The sequence below is a fragment of the Solanum stenotomum genome, chromosome 9, assembly GCF_019186545.1.
Source record: "Solanum stenotomum isolate F172 chromosome 9, ASM1918654v1, whole genome shotgun sequence".
In the NCBI taxonomy this organism is placed as follows: Eukaryota; Viridiplantae; Streptophyta; class Magnoliopsida; order Solanales; family Solanaceae; genus Solanum; species Solanum stenotomum.
In genome coordinates this window covers 23,462,965-23,479,756 of record NC_064290.1, presented here as the reverse complement: position 1 = coordinate 23,479,756, position 16,792 = coordinate 23,462,965, and the positions used below count along the sequence as shown (strand labels likewise).

The 16,792-nt window shown below is 31.2% G+C and overlaps 3 protein-coding genes across 3 annotated transcripts; 2 read left to right on the top strand and 1 right to left on the bottom strand.

Moving 5' to 3' along the window:
- Positions 1 to 9,376: 9,376 nt before the first annotated feature.
- LOC125877168 (1-aminocyclopropane-1-carboxylate oxidase 1) lies at positions 9,377 to 10,749 on the top strand. Its single transcript, XM_049558506.1, has 3 exons — positions 9,377 to 9,524; positions 9,614 to 9,837; positions 9,984 to 10,749. Exons 1-3 carry the CDS (start codon positions 9,423 to 9,425, stop codon positions 10,561 to 10,563), a joined length of 906 nt encoding a protein of 301 aa, XP_049414463.1. The 5' UTR covers positions 9,377 to 9,422; the 3' UTR covers positions 10,564 to 10,749.
- An 18-nt stretch (positions 10,750 to 10,767) lies between these two features.
- LOC125877381 (uncharacterized) lies at positions 10,768 to 12,273 on the top strand. Its single transcript, XM_049558691.1, has 2 exons — positions 10,768 to 10,812; positions 11,881 to 12,273. Exons 1-2 carry the CDS (start codon positions 10,768 to 10,770, stop codon positions 12,271 to 12,273), a joined length of 438 nt encoding a protein of 145 aa, XP_049414648.1.
- A 761-nt stretch (positions 12,274 to 13,034) lies between these two features.
- On the bottom strand, positions 13,035 to 14,894 carry LOC125877166 (uncharacterized). Its single transcript, XM_049558503.1, has 2 exons — positions 14,644 to 14,894; positions 13,035 to 14,501 (listed from the first exon to the last, which is right to left on the bottom strand). Exons 1-2 carry the CDS (start codon positions 14,835 to 14,837, stop codon positions 13,211 to 13,213), a joined length of 1,485 nt encoding a protein of 494 aa, XP_049414460.1. The 5' UTR covers positions 14,838 to 14,894; the 3' UTR covers positions 13,035 to 13,210.
- Positions 14,895 to 16,792: the final 1,898 nt, after the last annotated feature.

Sequence of the window (16,792 nt, the reverse complement as noted above, 5' to 3'; positions counted from 1 at the left end):
ATAATACATGTGCAAACACTTCAAGCATGAAAAATATCAATCGATGTACATATACTTTACCAAATTGTATGTGAAATAAATGATCAAGAATTTGAAGAATGGTTAACGGTCAATTCTCTTTCCGTAGCATATACTAACTGAATTCATGATTTGTTCTTAGGTGAATTTAACCTACAAATATTCCTACTACTTCTTTGTTGTGTAAAAGATCTACAGGAAATATATATATATATATATATATATATATATATATATATATATAAAATAATTTTTCTATAATGATGAAATTTAAAACTGTATTGAGCAGTTATAATTGATTTCAAATTTTAAATAATGTGGATTTATTGCCTACAATTTTTCTGTTGATATAATATTTTATTTTTTTATGCTATTTAAAGGGAGGCATGTACGTGTATTTGCTACAAAGGAGGAGGCAAAATACAGCAAAATAACTGATTTCAATTTAAACTTTAAAACAATACTTATCATGTTGGTAGGTTAGTTTTTTTTATATATAAATATTGTAATATATATAGATAGATAAGTACTTTTTTTGTTCATCCGTTTTATACATTTATTTTTAAAAAAAAAAAAAAACTGAAACAGTAACTTTTTTCTTTGAATAAAAAAGTTTAATTGTAAAAATTACTTTAAAATCTTTATAAAAACAAAATAGTAATTTTTTTATAGATAATAAATATAGTAATATATATAGATAGATAAGTACCTTTTTTTTCCATCCGTTTTATACATTTAATTTTTTTAAAAAAATTGAAATAGTAACTTTTTTTTCTTTGATAAAATTTTTTTGAATTATTTAATTATTCAAAAATGGCAGTTAAAGTTTCACGTAAATTTGAATTGCAAATTTATCCTTATTTACAGTTTTCGTAATCTTTTTCTTTTAAAAATTTTAATCTTCTTTTCTTTTTTTATTTTCTTTTGACATGTGTCATCTTTTCTTCTCCTAGATATATACAATTAAGGTAACTATAAATTTTTTATTTTTTTTTAAAAAAAGCTGTAAAAACTGCCTGTTGAATTTTTCATTATTTTTGTAGTGTTTTCAATTTTTAGTTTTTTACTTTTAGATTTTAAATTTAAATAATTCTTAAATTCTCTTTTTTTTGTGGTGCTGACATGTAGGCATTTTTTTTCTCCTATTATATATATATATAGATGTTACAACCTGAAATTTTTTATTGTTACAACTTCAAAGTTATATTCTACTGCTATAACTTGAAAATATTAGTCTAATAATTGTCATTTATAAATTTTTCAATTAAATATGAAAATGAAAGAGGAGAACAAAAAAAAATGTCACCAATTAATAATGTTAATCCGCATTATTTCATGGAAAAATTACTTGAGTGGATCCTTTTTAAAAAATAATTACTTATTTTAAATATACTCTTTAATTATTACCATTTATAACAATATGTAACAATACTATATGTTTTATTAGATTTGTCTTTCTCTTTTGCCTCTTTCTCCTTTTTCTCTCTCGCCTTTTTAATTTTTATCTATTTTCTCGCTCTTTCTCCCCTTTTTTCTTCATATTATTCTTTTTCCCTTGTTTTCTTTCTGTTGCTGCTTTTTCTCTCTTGCTTTCTTTCTATTGTTTTTTCTTTCTTTTTTCTTTTTGTTGCACTTTCTCCCTCTCCCTCTAGCTTTTTCCCCCTTTCTCTCTCTCTATTTTCTTTCATATAGTCAATGATTCGTAGACTAAATAAATTTTTATTAATAATTAATTAATTAGACAAGTAATCTAATCGTAACAAATGAAGAGACATAATAAATTGCAAAATGAATTAAACTTGAATTAAAAATGTGTTCCACACATATTAAAGTTGAATTAGAAGAGAATTAATATGAATGCAAAATGTAGCAAACGAAAGAGCATTCTATGATCTGTAAACGGAATGAATTTGTATAACAATGAATTTCACAAGTAATTAAACGTAAAAAATCAACTAATAAATTGCAAAATTGATTAAAATTGTATTACACTAATATTAAACAAGTAAATAAATTAAACTTCCTTTAAAATTGTATTACACAATATTAAAGTTGAATTAGAAGAAATAATTAAGAATGAATGAAAAACGTAACTAACGAAAGACAAGACAACGATCTATAAACTGAATTAAACTTATATTATTCATGAATAAAACATGTATTATATGTGCCTTATAAATTATTTTTGGTTTGTATCACTAAGAACGTGAGTGATGTATTATAAGTGTGTTACCTAAATTACTTTAGTTCATATCATTAAAAATGGAGTGAAGTTTGCAATATGTATTATAAATGTAGGATGTATTATTCATGATTTTAATACAATTTTAATACAATTATGAAACATATCTAATACAAACGTGATATAGTTTCGTAAACTTCATCCTTTTCGAAATTCAATCTAATATTTCTCCTAAAATCAATTCTAAACTTAACCAAATCCTCTTTAAATTGAGATATTAAACTCCAAATGATATTTTCAATTATTTGTAGGAACAACCTATCCAAACTAAAGAGCAAACAGGTAATCTAATCGTAACAAATGAAGAAACCTAATAAACTGCCAAATGAATTAAACTTGAATTAAAAATGTATTACACACATATTAAAGTTGAATTAGAAGTGAATTAAATATGCATGCAAAATGTAGCAAACGAAAGAGCATTCTGTGATTTGTAAACTGAATAAACCTTGTATTAATAATGAATTAAACAAGTAATTTAATCATAACAAATCAACCAATAAACTGTAAAATGAATTAACTTGAATTAAAAGTGTATTACACAAATATTAAAGTTGAATTAGAAGAGAGAATTAAGCATGGATAAAAAATGTAACTAATGAAAACACCAGACAATGACCTATAGAGTGAATTAAACTTATATCAATAATGAATTAAACAAGTAATCTAATAACAACAAATAATAAACTACAAAATGAATTAAATTTGCATTAAAAGTGTATTACACAATATTAAAGTTGAATTAGAACAGAAAATTAAGAATAAATAAAAAAACATAACTAACGAAAGACAAGATAATAATCTATTGATTAAATTAAACTTGTATTATTCATAAGTAAAACATGTATTATATGTGTCTTATAAATTATTTTGGTTTGTATCACTAAGAACATGAATGATGTTTGCAATATGTATTAAAAATGTAGTGTGCATGTATTAATCATTTGGTTGGTATCACTAAGAAGAGAGTAAAGTTTGCAATATGTATTAGAAATGTATTGTTCATGAATAAACCTTATATTATACGTGTCTTATAAATTATTTGATTTGTATCACTAAGAAAATGAGTGATGGTTGCAATATGTATTATAAATGGATTGCTCATGAATAAAACTTATATTAGATGTGTCTTATAAATTATTTTAATTTATCACTAAGAAAATGAGTGACGGTTGCAATATGTATTAAAATGTAATGTGGATGTCTTAAAAAGATATTATTAGCGTATTACCTAAATTATTCTTGTTGGTATCACTAACAAAGGAGTGAAGCGTGCAATATGTATTATAAATGTACTATTCATGAATAAAACATGTATTATATATATCTTATAAATTATTTTGATTTGTACCACTAAGAAAAAGATTGCAATATGTATTACAAATGTATTGTTCCTATATTATAAATGTATTAAGAGTGTGTTGCTTAAATTATTTTGGTTGATATCACTAAAAAGAATGAAGTTTGTAATATGTATTATAAATGTATTGTTCATGATTTTAATTCAATTTTAATACAATTATGAAACATATCTAATACAACTTTAATACAATTGCAATACAATTTCATAAACTTCACTTTTTCGAGTTTCAATCTAATATTTCTCCTAAAATCAATTATAAACTTAATCAAACCCTCTTGAAATTGAGATATAAATTCCATACGACATTTTCAATAATTTGTAGGAACATCCTATCCAAACTAATCACAAATTCGTAAAATTCAAATAATGAATTCAAAATTTGAATCTTTATAATGACCATCAATGGTGAACTCTTGTTGTTGTAGTTTTAGAGATTTGAAATTTCTGCTTGAAAACATGATTTTGTACAAATTTTCATCTTTTCATTTCTTTTTTCGTTGTATTTTTTGGGTAAAAATAATGAAATATGAAAAATTGATTTGTTATTTAAATGAAAATTTGAAAGAAGAAGAAGAAATTTAAAAAAAAAAAAAAGAGAAAAGAAGAGTCAGAAGATAATAATTATAGAGAAAGAAAGATGAAGAAGAAGAATTAAAAAATAAAGAGGAAGAGGAAAAAGGGCCGAGAAAGAGGCAAGCGTCGGTACATTTTCCTTTCTTAATTTCAAAAAATTGTTATATTTAGTTAAAAAAAATTATATTGACATAAATGGTAAATATTTTTTTAATATAACATATTTATGTGATTTACCCTTATTTCATTTTGCTTTTGGGATCAACCAAAGCTCAGCTGAAATAATGGGCCTTATGGCCCAACACAACTCATCCCTGCCCTGCCCTTTTAAAGTTGGGAAAATTACGCGGTTAAGCAAATTTATACTACTTAATTACTCATCATAGCTATAGTTTGCTATAATTATCACTCACGACTAACATTATACATTAATTACGCAGGCTGACTTCGAGTTTGTATAATTAGTCATGTTTGTATATGTATAATTCGTCAGAATATACAAATACATATGTATAATATACAATTATCTAACCTATATACATATACAATTCACCTCTCTCCCACTCTCTGCCCTCTCTAGCTCGCCTCTTTCCTCTCTCTCCCAATCTCGCTCGCATCTCTCCTCCCTCTCCCAATCTCGCTTGCTATATATACAATTGCATATGTATAATATACAATTATCTAACATATATACATATACAATTCACCTCTCTCTGGCCTCTCTCTCTTGCCTCTCTCCTCCCTCTCCCAATCTCGCTCGCCTCTCTCCTCCCTCTCCCAATCTCTCTTGCCATATATACAAATATATATATATGTATAATATACAATTATCTAACCTATATACATATACAATTCACCTTTCTCCACTCTTTGGCCCCTCTCTCTCGCCTCTCTCCTCTCTCTCCCAGTCTCACTCGCCTCTCTCCTCCATATAACATGTAGCTACAAATTGTAATTATCAAACTATAGCTATGGAGAGTAATTAGACTATTTTTGAGTGGCTATATGTGAAAGTTCCCCTTTAAAGTTTTAAAAATATTAGATTTGACCCGCCCCGTCCTACCCCGCCCCATTTAAGTAGTGTCCTATCTTGCCCTGTTAAACCCTTGTCCTGCTTTATTACCATCCCTATATTTGGCCTTGCACTATCACAAATAAGTCACATTTGCTCTTTGATATACTTTTTCAATATATTTGCCCTTTTCATTCAATTTTAGGGTCATATTTATCCTTACAACATTAAATCTTCGTCTTCTTAATATATTGTCCGGTTTTTTCAAAACAATTTGTCATATCTACCCTTATACTCTAGAAAAAGATCATATTTACCCATATAACGTTAAATCCTCATGTCCCACCTTTATTTTCTTATGTGATTTATGAGTTTTTTTTTTTCAATTGAATCAATTTGCCCATTTACATGTAAACTGATAAAGGTGCTCAATAGGATTATTTTATTTTATTTTATTTTTGTACTTTTTCTCCTATGATTTTCTATTGATAAATTCAAGTATATATATATATATATATAGGAAATAAACTTTGAATCAATTAATGAAATGATAATTTTCCCGATTACAAATTTGGATGTGATTCAATAAATATAATCTGCTGCACAAATGGCTTGCAGCTGAAAAGGAACTATGTAGAAACATAGTGATCGAATGATCGTGAGTATTCTGCTAAGCAGAAATCTAGAGAGAATGTAGTATTGATCGACGTTTCTTAATTTGAGATAATTATCTTTTATTTGGAATAAGTGTAATTTTATTATTTAGAAAATCAATGTAATAAATAAAACGGGTAGGAGCAACAATTATCTATTACAATAAAAGAAGTTGGATTTAATTTTGACAAGATTTGATTGGTGAAATCATATCGGCCATAAATAAACAATGAAATTGTTGAGTTTTAATTTTTTAGTGGTAAGGACCCGGTTGGCCCCAAGTTTTATTTGGGAAGATTTAGGAAAAACATGGGAAACATTTAATCGTTGGCGTTTGACCACATAACTTAGTGAATTTTTTGCCAAGAATTCCAAGTTCTCAAATATTAGAAAAATTAGTTTTTGGAAACTTGAAAAATATTTGGAAACTTTAAGAAATTCAAAAATTACCTCAAACTTTTATATTTTTAATAGATTGTAATTATAACCGAATCGAACTAATATTTATCCACCACATGGTTATGGTATGTAAATTATGAATTTCATTTTTTATAGTCTTTTAGAAAGAAGGAAAATAATAATAAAAATTAAAGCAAAAGTATAATTTGAATTGTGTTTTTTAAAATTTTGTAGAAAACTCTTATGTTGTTGATGCTGATCTTCGGAACACGAAACGATTTCTAGCTCCATACAAAGGAATGCGACATAATTTGTAGGACTATATGGGAAGTGAAAGAGAACCTAAGAATGACAGAGTTATTTAACTAAGGACATGCCTATTTGCGTAATGTAATTGAAAGAACATTTGGTGCGTGGTAAAGTAGATTCAGAATACTGTGACAAGGCATGAACAACTATGAATTAGACATGCAAGTGAAAATAGTAGTTGCTTGTGCTGTATTACATAATTTTTTGCGTGAAAATCAAAGCAATGATGAAATATTTAATGAACATGAACGTGATGATATGGTTACTGATGAAGATGACGAACAATCAACTCAAAGCAACAATATTATTTCGTCTTCTCAATCATCTAGAAGCTTGTTGGGAGGAGATTGTTGTAGACATTAAAATTTTGTGGACTACAAAACGTGTTCAATTCGAATTGGGACTCTAGAAGGTGTGTTCAGATTCAATTAAACTTCTCGGAGTCTACTCAACCCTAAACTCTAGTTCATGCCTATATAAAGGGTACTAAATTCCCTTAAAGGGCATCTCAAAAATTCCACAAGTTGATGGAATATTCATATAGAGGTCAAATATAAAGGAATAGTTTGTTATTACATCCTCCGGAGGTTGTTATAATTATAACCGAATCAATGACAAGTTTGAATATGCATTAATGTATTGCTCTTGTATATATTGTTATTTTGTTGTTGTTGATTGTTATCAATTATGTTATATGGTTATTTTTAACAGAACATATTCATTATAAATAGATAATACAAATTTATGGATATTTTTAATAGTTTTTAAAACTTATGTGTATAAATCATATTTTTTTAAAATAGTCAAATGTTTTTGGAAAACTTGGGGCCAAACACAGGCTATTAACTTGGAAAAAACTTGGCTCAAGTATTATTTGACAAAAATACTTGAAAACTTGGGGACAAACGCTAGCTAAAAGAGTTTAAATAAGTTAGTAAATTAATTAAGGGAAAAATATGTCCAAGAGGATCCACATAGGAAAATTAAAGTGAGCCATGAGAATTTAACGCAATAGAAATAAATATGATTATTAGAGTATAAAAGTAAATATAACCCCTAATTTGAACGAAGAGGACAAATATGTTAAGGACATGCGAATATAACATCGTAATTCGTAAGCATAAATATGACCTTTTTGAAAGTACAAGGATAAATATGATCCAAAGTTGAATAAAAAGGCATATATATTAAGGACATGAAGATTTAACATCGAAGGAATAAATATGACTCTTTTTTAATACAAAGATAAATATGATTTTAAAATTAAACAAAAATGACAAATATATTTTTAAAGTATAATGAAGGGCATATATGACTTATTTGTGACTTGTAAGAGTATAAGGACAAATATAACCCTTTTCTATTTAATATCTATGGTGTGTGCGTGTAGGGCATTTGAAATGCTAAACAACCGTTCGTTCAACTAATCATTCCGAACATATATAGAAAATTATAGCTCGTCGCCAAGTAAGAAATTGCCACACCTTCATTTCATGTTTTGTTTGATACACTTTCTTTTTTAAATCTAAAAAAAAATATCTTGCTCTTTTTTTTTTTATGACAAGGAAAACCCATAGCCGCTACCCTTTGGGTGCGCACAGGGTAAAACCTCTGCTCCTATGCAATAGCTCGCAAACCACATAGGAGAGGTAACCCACACCAGGCTTGCCTGGTGTGACGAGCTCGACCCAGAAGACAAACCCCTTGCTTTCGCTGGCAAGGGGTTTTGAACTTGAGACCTCCAACATGAAAGTCCCAAGCCCAAACCACTGGGCCACCCCGAAGGGTCCTTGCTCTTTGAAAACAATTAATCTTACCATTCTCATTTTCCCCTTACGTAGTGAGTAAATAAGATTTCTTGCCCTCTTAGAAATTGAATAGAAGAAAATAATCTTTTCACATCTCTCATTGTAAAAATAAAGATCTCTCGTAAAAACAACTTAAAGGCGAAAAACAGTTTGTGAAGGACTAGAAAACCATCTTTTCTGATTTAAACAAAACAAGGACGTTCCTATTTTCAAATGAACAGATAGGCAAGTAAAGTATGTCAACATTACATCCCAACATACATGTAAGCAATGACAACCATTTGGTAAACACTAAAAATAACAAATAACAAAGATGAATTTCACTTAGGATTTTGGTTAAAAATAATGTTGTAAGTGGCCTCGATCTATCTCTAAAAAGAAATGATTAAGACAGAGCTAGTTTGAACGAGTCATATCGAATAAGTTTTAAAACCACAACCGCCCATTGGAATGTAGTATTACTATTCATATTTCCATCACCCACTGCCCATGGTTTCTTCAAAACAACGAATTGCAATTTATAAGGAAATACCAAACTAACGTACGTTACCAAAAGAACATAAACAAGTCCAAGTTGACTCATTAAGGATAATAGAAAAGAGAAAAACACATGCATGCAATGAACTTTTATGTGACATGTAAGCATTCTATCAGGAAAATTCTTACCTACATATCAAAGCTAAACTAATAATTCAGAGATAAACTAATAAATCGCACCAAATTTAGGGGTGTTTTGTATGTTGCTCTTTGTAAGACATAAATTGACTATAGATTTGTCAAAACATAAAAATAATAGAACCAATCACATGGCTCTTGATATGAAGTGAATTTGGACTCACTACTATTCCGATCCTTTCTCCTTCAAAAGAGGTAATTAATTAAGTTACAACTGCAACTACCTGATATTCAAATCTAACTGCTTTTTTTAAAAAAAGAAAAATAAAATTGTCCCACCATGTAAATAATATTCTACTACTACGGCTATATATAGTCCGGCAATTACCTTCCTTTTCTTCATACTGAACTTAAAAAAAACAGAAGAAGATGGAGATTCCGGTTATCGACTTCAGTAAGCTTGAAGGTGAGGAGAGAAGTGCAACCATGTCACTACTCCATCAGGCTTGTGAGAAATGGGGCTTTTTTATGGTAATGAATGAACTCATGTATAATTCTGTTTTTTAAGTAGTACTAAGCACTTTTGATAAGATGCTAATATTGATAAGAAACTGATGCAGATAGAGAATCATGGAATTGACACTTACTTGATGGACAATGTGAAGCAGCTCGTGAATCAGCACTACGAAGCCAACATGAAGAAGCGATTTTATGAATCAGAGCTACCTATGAGTTTAGAGAAGAAAGGAAACATCAGCAACACAGACTGGGAAAGCACATTCTTTGTTTGGCATCATCCAACTTCCAGCATCTATGAGATTCAAGGTCTCTCAAAGGAACTTTGGTAAGTCACCAACACCACAGCATAAAGCTTCAACAATTCAATAAATATGATAGAATTAATGAGCACAGACGTACAACTTACCGATGTCCTGCACTAAGAATATTTCATTATTATTGAATTTCACATTTGAAGTATGTTGCGTGCAGCAAAGCAGTAGATGATTATATTGATCAGCTGATCGAACTTGCAGAAAATCTTTCAGAACTAATGTGTGAGAACCTTGGCCTAGAGAAGAGTTGCATCAAAGAAGCATTTTCAGGCAGCAAGGGTCCTTCTGTTGGAACAAAAGTAGCGATATATCCTCAATGTCCTCGCCCTGATTTGGTCAGGGGATTGCGCGAGCACACAGATGCTGGTGGTATCATTCTCTTACTCCAAGACGAACAAGTTCCGGGTCTGGAATTCTTCAAAGATGGACATTGGGTGAACATTCCACCATCAAAGAACAACAGACTTTTTGTAAACATCGGTGATCAAATCGAAATTTTGAGCAACGGGATGTATAAGAGTATTCGACACCGAGTGATGGCTGAAAAGGATGGGAATAGACTTTCCATTGCCACCTTTTACAACCCTGCTGGTGAGGCCATCATTTCTCCAGCGCCAAAGCTCTTGTATCCCTGTCACCTCCGCTTTCAAGATTATCTGAATCTCTATTCCAAAACCAAATTTGCTGAAAAAGGCCCTAGATTTGAGTCTGCGAAAACGTTGGCCAATGGGCATTGAAGACTTCACCTTGAGAAAGAAGGATTATTCTTTCCAAGTTTATGTATCTGTTACTTATAATTTCAGTGATACCTTTTCCCCTTTTTTCTCTGTTGAAGTACAAGAGAAGCTGATGTATATACGCTTCCTTTACCATGTAAGATTGCACTAAAAGTTTTAAGGTTAAAGTTAGGATTGCTTTGAAAAGCTGTTATACATAGACCAATGACTCTTATAGAGAAAAAGAAAAATAAGTTGATCAATGTTTTGGTTTGTAGCTATAAAAGAAAAACTAACTGATCCACAGAGCATGTCTTGGTAGTGGCTGATTGATGACTACCTTTCGCAGTGAGGATAACAATCTTCAATGAAGAATAATATGTATAGTCTGAATATGATTATCTAATAAGAGTGAGACAGCACCATATGCAGAGTAAAAGACAAATCCCCCCTGAAGACCCATTGCCAACTCCTTATATTTTAAAGGCGAAATGGTCTGGTAGGTCCTTATACTTGGGTTGGATTGTAAAGTGGACCCTTCTACTTATGACTTTGTCAACTGAACACTTAAACTCAATGAAACACAATATTTTAAACACCTCTGACCATTGACCAAACTTATGTGGCAATAAAATTGATGAGTTGGAAAAATGTGTGATGTACATGCGGATTAAGAGCGTGAATTGATACTTTTCATCTAAGTTGTGCGGATTCTTCACTTTCGATGCCGCATCTATGTCGGATTCTCTAAAAATACACTACTTTTGGAGAATCTGACACGCACCCACTGACATTTATGAAGAGTCCGAGCAACATAGCTTTTCATTAAAAATACACATAATTAGGAAAAAAAATGTAAAAGAAAAAGTAGAAATACCCCTTCTTCTCATTTCTTGTAGGAAAAAAAATTAGGTCGCCTCCACCCATAGGTTTCCACCATTCTTTTTGTAATCTCACCCCATTTTAAAGGAAATTACTTGTTCTTCAAGCATCCCACAACAAACATACAAATTGGAAAGAAGAAGAAAATTTCTCTCATTGAAAGCTCAAATAAGAAATGGGTTATTTGAAATCAAAAAGAAATAAATTTTAAATCCATTTTTTGTTTGAATGCTTCTCTGGGCTGATTCTTTTGTCTTCGAATAAAAAATGGGTTACATGATTTGAGCTTTTAGTTTGAAGATTCAAATTGAAAACTTCTCTCTAAAACTGAAAGCTCAAATCACAAGACTATACGGGTTGAATCGAGGAATTTGATAACTTATCTTCAGATCGGGACGGATCGGGACAACTGAGTAGAAGAACTCAGTGTTGGACTTATTGCTTGGGTTGTTACAGCAAGATGACAAGAATGTATTGATTGTTGTAGCTCAAGGAATTGTTCCGGTGCTGGTCTGTTTACTCGATTCTAGCTCTTCGCTGGAGATCAAGGAGAAAACTGTAACCGCCATTGCTAAAATCTCCACGGTTGCTTCAAGAAAACATGTTATGATCGCTGAAGGTTTGTGTATTCTCAACAATCTTCAAAGGGTTCTTGAATTTGGGAGTGTTCTGGGGAAGGAAAATTCATGCATAGCTTTGCAAGCAGTGGGTTATACAAAAAATAATGCAAGAGCAATTGGGTCAAGAGGAGGAATTTCATCTTTTTTAGAGATTTGCCAAATGAGAACATCCAAGTCTCAAGCTATGGCAGTTGGTGAATTTTTGTGCTTAAGGAAGTTTCTGAGGTAAGGAAGATGGAAAAGGGTGGGAGTTGGGCGTGGGTTTGGATTGGGGGTGACCAGAAGAGAATGAAAGGGGATGGAGAAAGGAGGTACAATGAGAGAAAAAATAGCATTTTTAAAAAAAATATTATTTGTGTCATTAAAAAATGACACGGATTCCATGCGTATTTGGTTGTATTACACATATCTGATCAAATGAGATAAGGGTTTAAAATATTGTGTTTCATTGAGTTCAAGTGTTCAATTGACAAAATCACAAGTAGAAGGGAGTTTACCATCCGACCCAAATATAAGGGCCATTTTAAATTACTTATGTTTAGACTGATGTACACCCAAACCTTCCTGAAAAAAATTGAAGGAACGCATTATCAAATAAATATAATAAGGTACACAAAATGGGAATGGAAGAGAGAGAGATGAAGGGTTTCTAAAACACTTTCACATGTCCTTATGTACCCAAATTGCTCAACATCCATCCTAAGTTTTTCTAATCCACACAAACCCAATACAAGAAAGAACATTTCTCTTGTATTGCATGACACAAGGGTATTAATATCATGATAATTACTATTAGCTTTGGTTTAGTATCAACAAGTACAGGGTGAAATGTGGGAGCAGCGCATGTCACAGGTTTGAATCCTGCTGCAGATAAAATCCTGATATTTTAGAAAGAAAGAGTCCAGCAGTGAGCCCATTATTCACCAACTTTTGAACCATGCATCACTGGCCCTCAGGGAAGAGATACAATTCACAAACACAGCATTCTGATTCAGTAAAAACTATTAAGAAACACCATCTGTATTAAGAATCAGGATAATTCCCCAGCAAACCTGTTTGAAATTGTCATAGTAGCTTCCTACGGAAACTAGGTCCAAAAAGATGGTCTGAGTTAAAGAACAATAATGTATTTACAAAGCTCTTTGGTTTGCAAGGTATAGAGCCTCTTACAAACTAGACAATTTTGACAACACAGATTTGGTCACCAGAGTATTAGTATGCTGAGTGGCTTCTATGAGTAAGGTCTTTTGGGACTTCAACATAGGAGAACATTTGGTGACAAAACATAATAAAAAGTTTCCAAATTTCAAAGACTTTGAAAACCTGTGAGCAGATTCCCAAGCATGCTGAATGAGTCTATCAACTGAGTCCTGAGTCAAATGAATGTTATGATTTAGGATATTTTGCATCAAATTGAATAATGATTCTGTCCATACCAATTTATTGCCAATTAAGCATTGATGATAGGGAAGGCAGATAAATTTCTTCAGATTGTCCTCGTCACTGAGAAGTTTCTGGCAGAAGGAAGAAACACGGCCTGGGTGCAAAGATTCTCTAACTATCCTTGTTATTACATCACAAATAGGGCTATTTATGCCATCCATTCTAAGTATCATCGGCAATAGCAGCGCATACTCTGAAGCTCTCTGATGAACCTTAGAGTACTCTAACGTTGCCGTTAGTAATACACGAGAAGCTGGTTCTTTCAAAACCAACAGCTTGGGAAGAATAACAGAGCAAAGAATGTGACCGGGCCAACCAAATTCATCTTCATTCCCATTTAGAAGATTGGACACCAAAACTGCAGCTGTCTCATCATCAGCTCTCCAAGGTTCAACGATACCCAAAATAGCCAAAGACTGACCTCCTCCTTTACAAAGTTGCCGAATTTCCCCAGCCAATTCTACAGCCTTAGCAGTAGACTGAAGAGACAACAACGAGTCTTTCAAACGCTCAGCCATTTCCTCAACTTGAGGGTTCAAGTATTCATCTACCTCCTTAATCACTTCTTCATCAACCTCCTCAATGATTTCATCCACAATTTCTCGTTTATCCTCCTCAAATTCAGTCATATGATCATCATTTTCACCACAACTATTGTATTGCCTTGCCAAGTTGAACTGTTTCTGTGATATAGGCAGCCAGGGAAGCATCAAATCAGTGTCATTGACATCATCCTTCTTAAGGAAATCTGGTAATGACCTAAACTCATCCTCCATTTGTTCTTCTTCAGAATCCAAGTTCAAACAGGACAACCATTCATGTGTTGACCTAGACACAACGTCAAGCAGCTGATGTGCAGCCCGCTTAACCCAAAAATCAAGCTCTTTCCCTTCCTTCAACATAGTTTCCGCAAGCTGACACAAGTCTGTTTCACAAAATCTCTGGCAATCATAAAGAAGAAATGACAAAATGCGAGCTTGAACAGCATTTGGTAGAGTCTGTATCCACACAACCCTGCCAATCAAGCATAACTCCAAATTTTACATCATGTAACTAACAATTCATCCATGTTCAATTTCAATTTACAAGTATACCTCAATTTTAAGCTATTAAGGTAAAATGAAGTAAAGATAAGGCAGTGCGAATTCAATATTACCGTTTTGTGTGAGATGGAGAAGTAGAACCGGTAATGGTGATCTCGGTGGGTCTGGTGAGCAGTGAGAGGAAGGAGGTCGTTGAAATGGCGGTGGCCTCAGGCTGGTTGAAAGATTGTTGTAACCAGAGAGATGCTTCGGTTTCTGGACAAGGGGAATTCAAGAATATCTGAAACAATGGTACCCAACATTCCATTTGCTGAAATACAGTCGTAGATTTCTGGCAAGAAGGGCTCTATTTTGTGTGGGTTTGTTTACCTAAAAAGGTTACAAGTTGAAAAGGTTAACCGGCTGTTTGCTCTGGGATTAAATTTAGTATAAATTATAGGAACCACATATTATAAGTACTAAATAACATCTTATCCCTTCTAGTTTTCTATTTATCAAAAATCGATACATAGCGTTGTGCACGGGATACATTAGGTTTGATACATTCCACATAGCGAAATACATAGCGTTGTGCGCGAAATACATAGCGTTGTGCACGGGATACATAGCGTTTGATACATTCCACATAGCGGGATACATAGCGTTGTGCACGGGATACATAGGTAAATAAGGGATTTTTGAAAATTTTGAAATAAGTAGGGATAAATGGATATTAAAGTAAGTAAAGGAGTGTAATTAAGTAATTTGTCCTTAAATTTATAATCACTTAATTTATTATTTCACTCATAAGTTCATAATATTTTGTTGTGAGATTAATAATCACTATCTAAATAAGTTATGATTGCCCCTTTTTTTTTCGAGGATTTTTATCCGAGATGTCACACCCCCTTTTCGACTGCAAAATGAGTATTTTTCCAATTTAAGTGATCGTATTGATTACAAATTATTTTATTTTTTCAGAGTTGACATTTGGAATTGAGTTATGATGTTTCAAGTCACCTTTTTCTTTTTAATCCCTAATCAAAAGGAATGACTCTTTATTTTGGTCTACGAACTAGAAATTCAGGTAATAAATTCTATTGACCGAGGGGGAGATATTAGGCATCCCTCGAGTCCCGTGATTCTAGCACGATCGTTGTTATTAACTTATACTTACTTTAAAATATTTTTGGATATATTATTTCATACCATGACTTATTCACACTTTTATTGTTGAACTTTTATTTGGTCTCAACCTGAATGTGTAACTGCATTCTTGATTTTGATATTTAATAGCTTCGAAGCATAACTGTTTTATTCTCTTGAGTGTGTCACACCTAATAATCTTTGTTTACACCTCTTGATATAAATTAATAAAAGTTAGTTATTAAAATAATTTGGGCAAGATGCGCCACCACATTCTTAAGTTTCTTTTGATGTCTTAAAAAAATAAATGTGTAACCACATTCTTAATTGAAACAAATATTTTTAACGTGCTTATAACTCATATAATATTAAAAAAAATTACTCTTATTTTTTGTGAATTGAAGACAACTACTCTTTTTGTTCCATTATTATATTAATCAATGATATTTTAATTAAATTATTTCACATATCAAAGGATTCAACCAACCCAAAATAAAGTAAATTCAAGTTCAATAACATCACTCATTTGTTTGTTTATTGGGCAATGATTCATTTATCCAAAAAATATGTAAATTAAAATAGGCAATTGATATCAACATTAAGCTACAACAATGTCATAAAAATAGTAGCTTGGGCACTACATAATTGAAAAACAACAAAATATAAAATTCTTACATATAATAGGATTTTTCTTTTAGAAATAACATAAATATAACTGAAGATGCCTAATCATATGAGCAATTTATTTCAACTCTCAAAATAAACTCAAGATGTCAATATTCATTTCAATCAAATTATGAATGAAGCAAAACTATAAGAAAAAATATCACAGAATTAATTACATCAAATTCCATAAATAAATTAAAGAGATAAGACAAAATTGAATATCGCAAAATCTTGACCGAATTTCAATTAAAATATCCATAAATCTTTTATAGGCTATATGTGGCGGTATATGTATTAGTTTATGTGAAAATAGTGATAAGAAAGGAAGAAAATATGTGAATATATGCTTACTGTTTGAAAGAAGAATAAAATAAAATGAGAGTATTTTTTTTTCTCTTCTACGTGAGTGGGTTGTAGTATGGGTAAGTTCTTTTTGTGTTGTTGTGTTCTTGCTTATTGCGTTGACTGTTG

Excerpts from the sequence above, each read along its gene's own strand:
- LOC125877168 (XM_049558506.1), top strand. The coding sequence starts at position 9,423 with ATGGAGATTCCGGTTATCGACTTCAGTAAGCTTGAAGGTGAGGAGAGA. Across the intron at positions 9,525-9,613 it reads AGAAATGGGGCTTTTTTATG|ATAGAGAATCATGGAATTGA; the intron begins GTAATGAATGAA and ends AAACTGATGCAG. Across the intron at positions 9,838-9,983 it reads GGTCTCTCAAAGGAACTTTG|CAAAGCAGTAGATGATTATA; the intron begins GTAAGTCACCAA and ends TGTTGCGTGCAG.
- LOC125877381 (XM_049558691.1), top strand. The coding sequence starts at position 10,768 with ATGACTCTTATAGAGAAAAAGAAAAATAAGTTGATCAATGTTTTG. Across the intron at positions 10,813-11,880 it reads ATAAGTTGATCAATGTTTTG|CAAGATGACAAGAATGTATT; the intron begins GTTTGTAGCTAT and ends GGGTTGTTACAG.
- LOC125877166 (XM_049558503.1), bottom strand. The coding sequence starts at position 14,837 with ATGGAATGTTGGGTACCATTGTTTCAGATATTCTTGAATTCCCCTTGT. Across the intron at positions 14,502-14,643 it reads TCTCCATCTCACACAAAACG|GGTTGTGTGGATACAGACTC; the intron begins GTAATATTGAAT and ends CTTGATTGGCAG.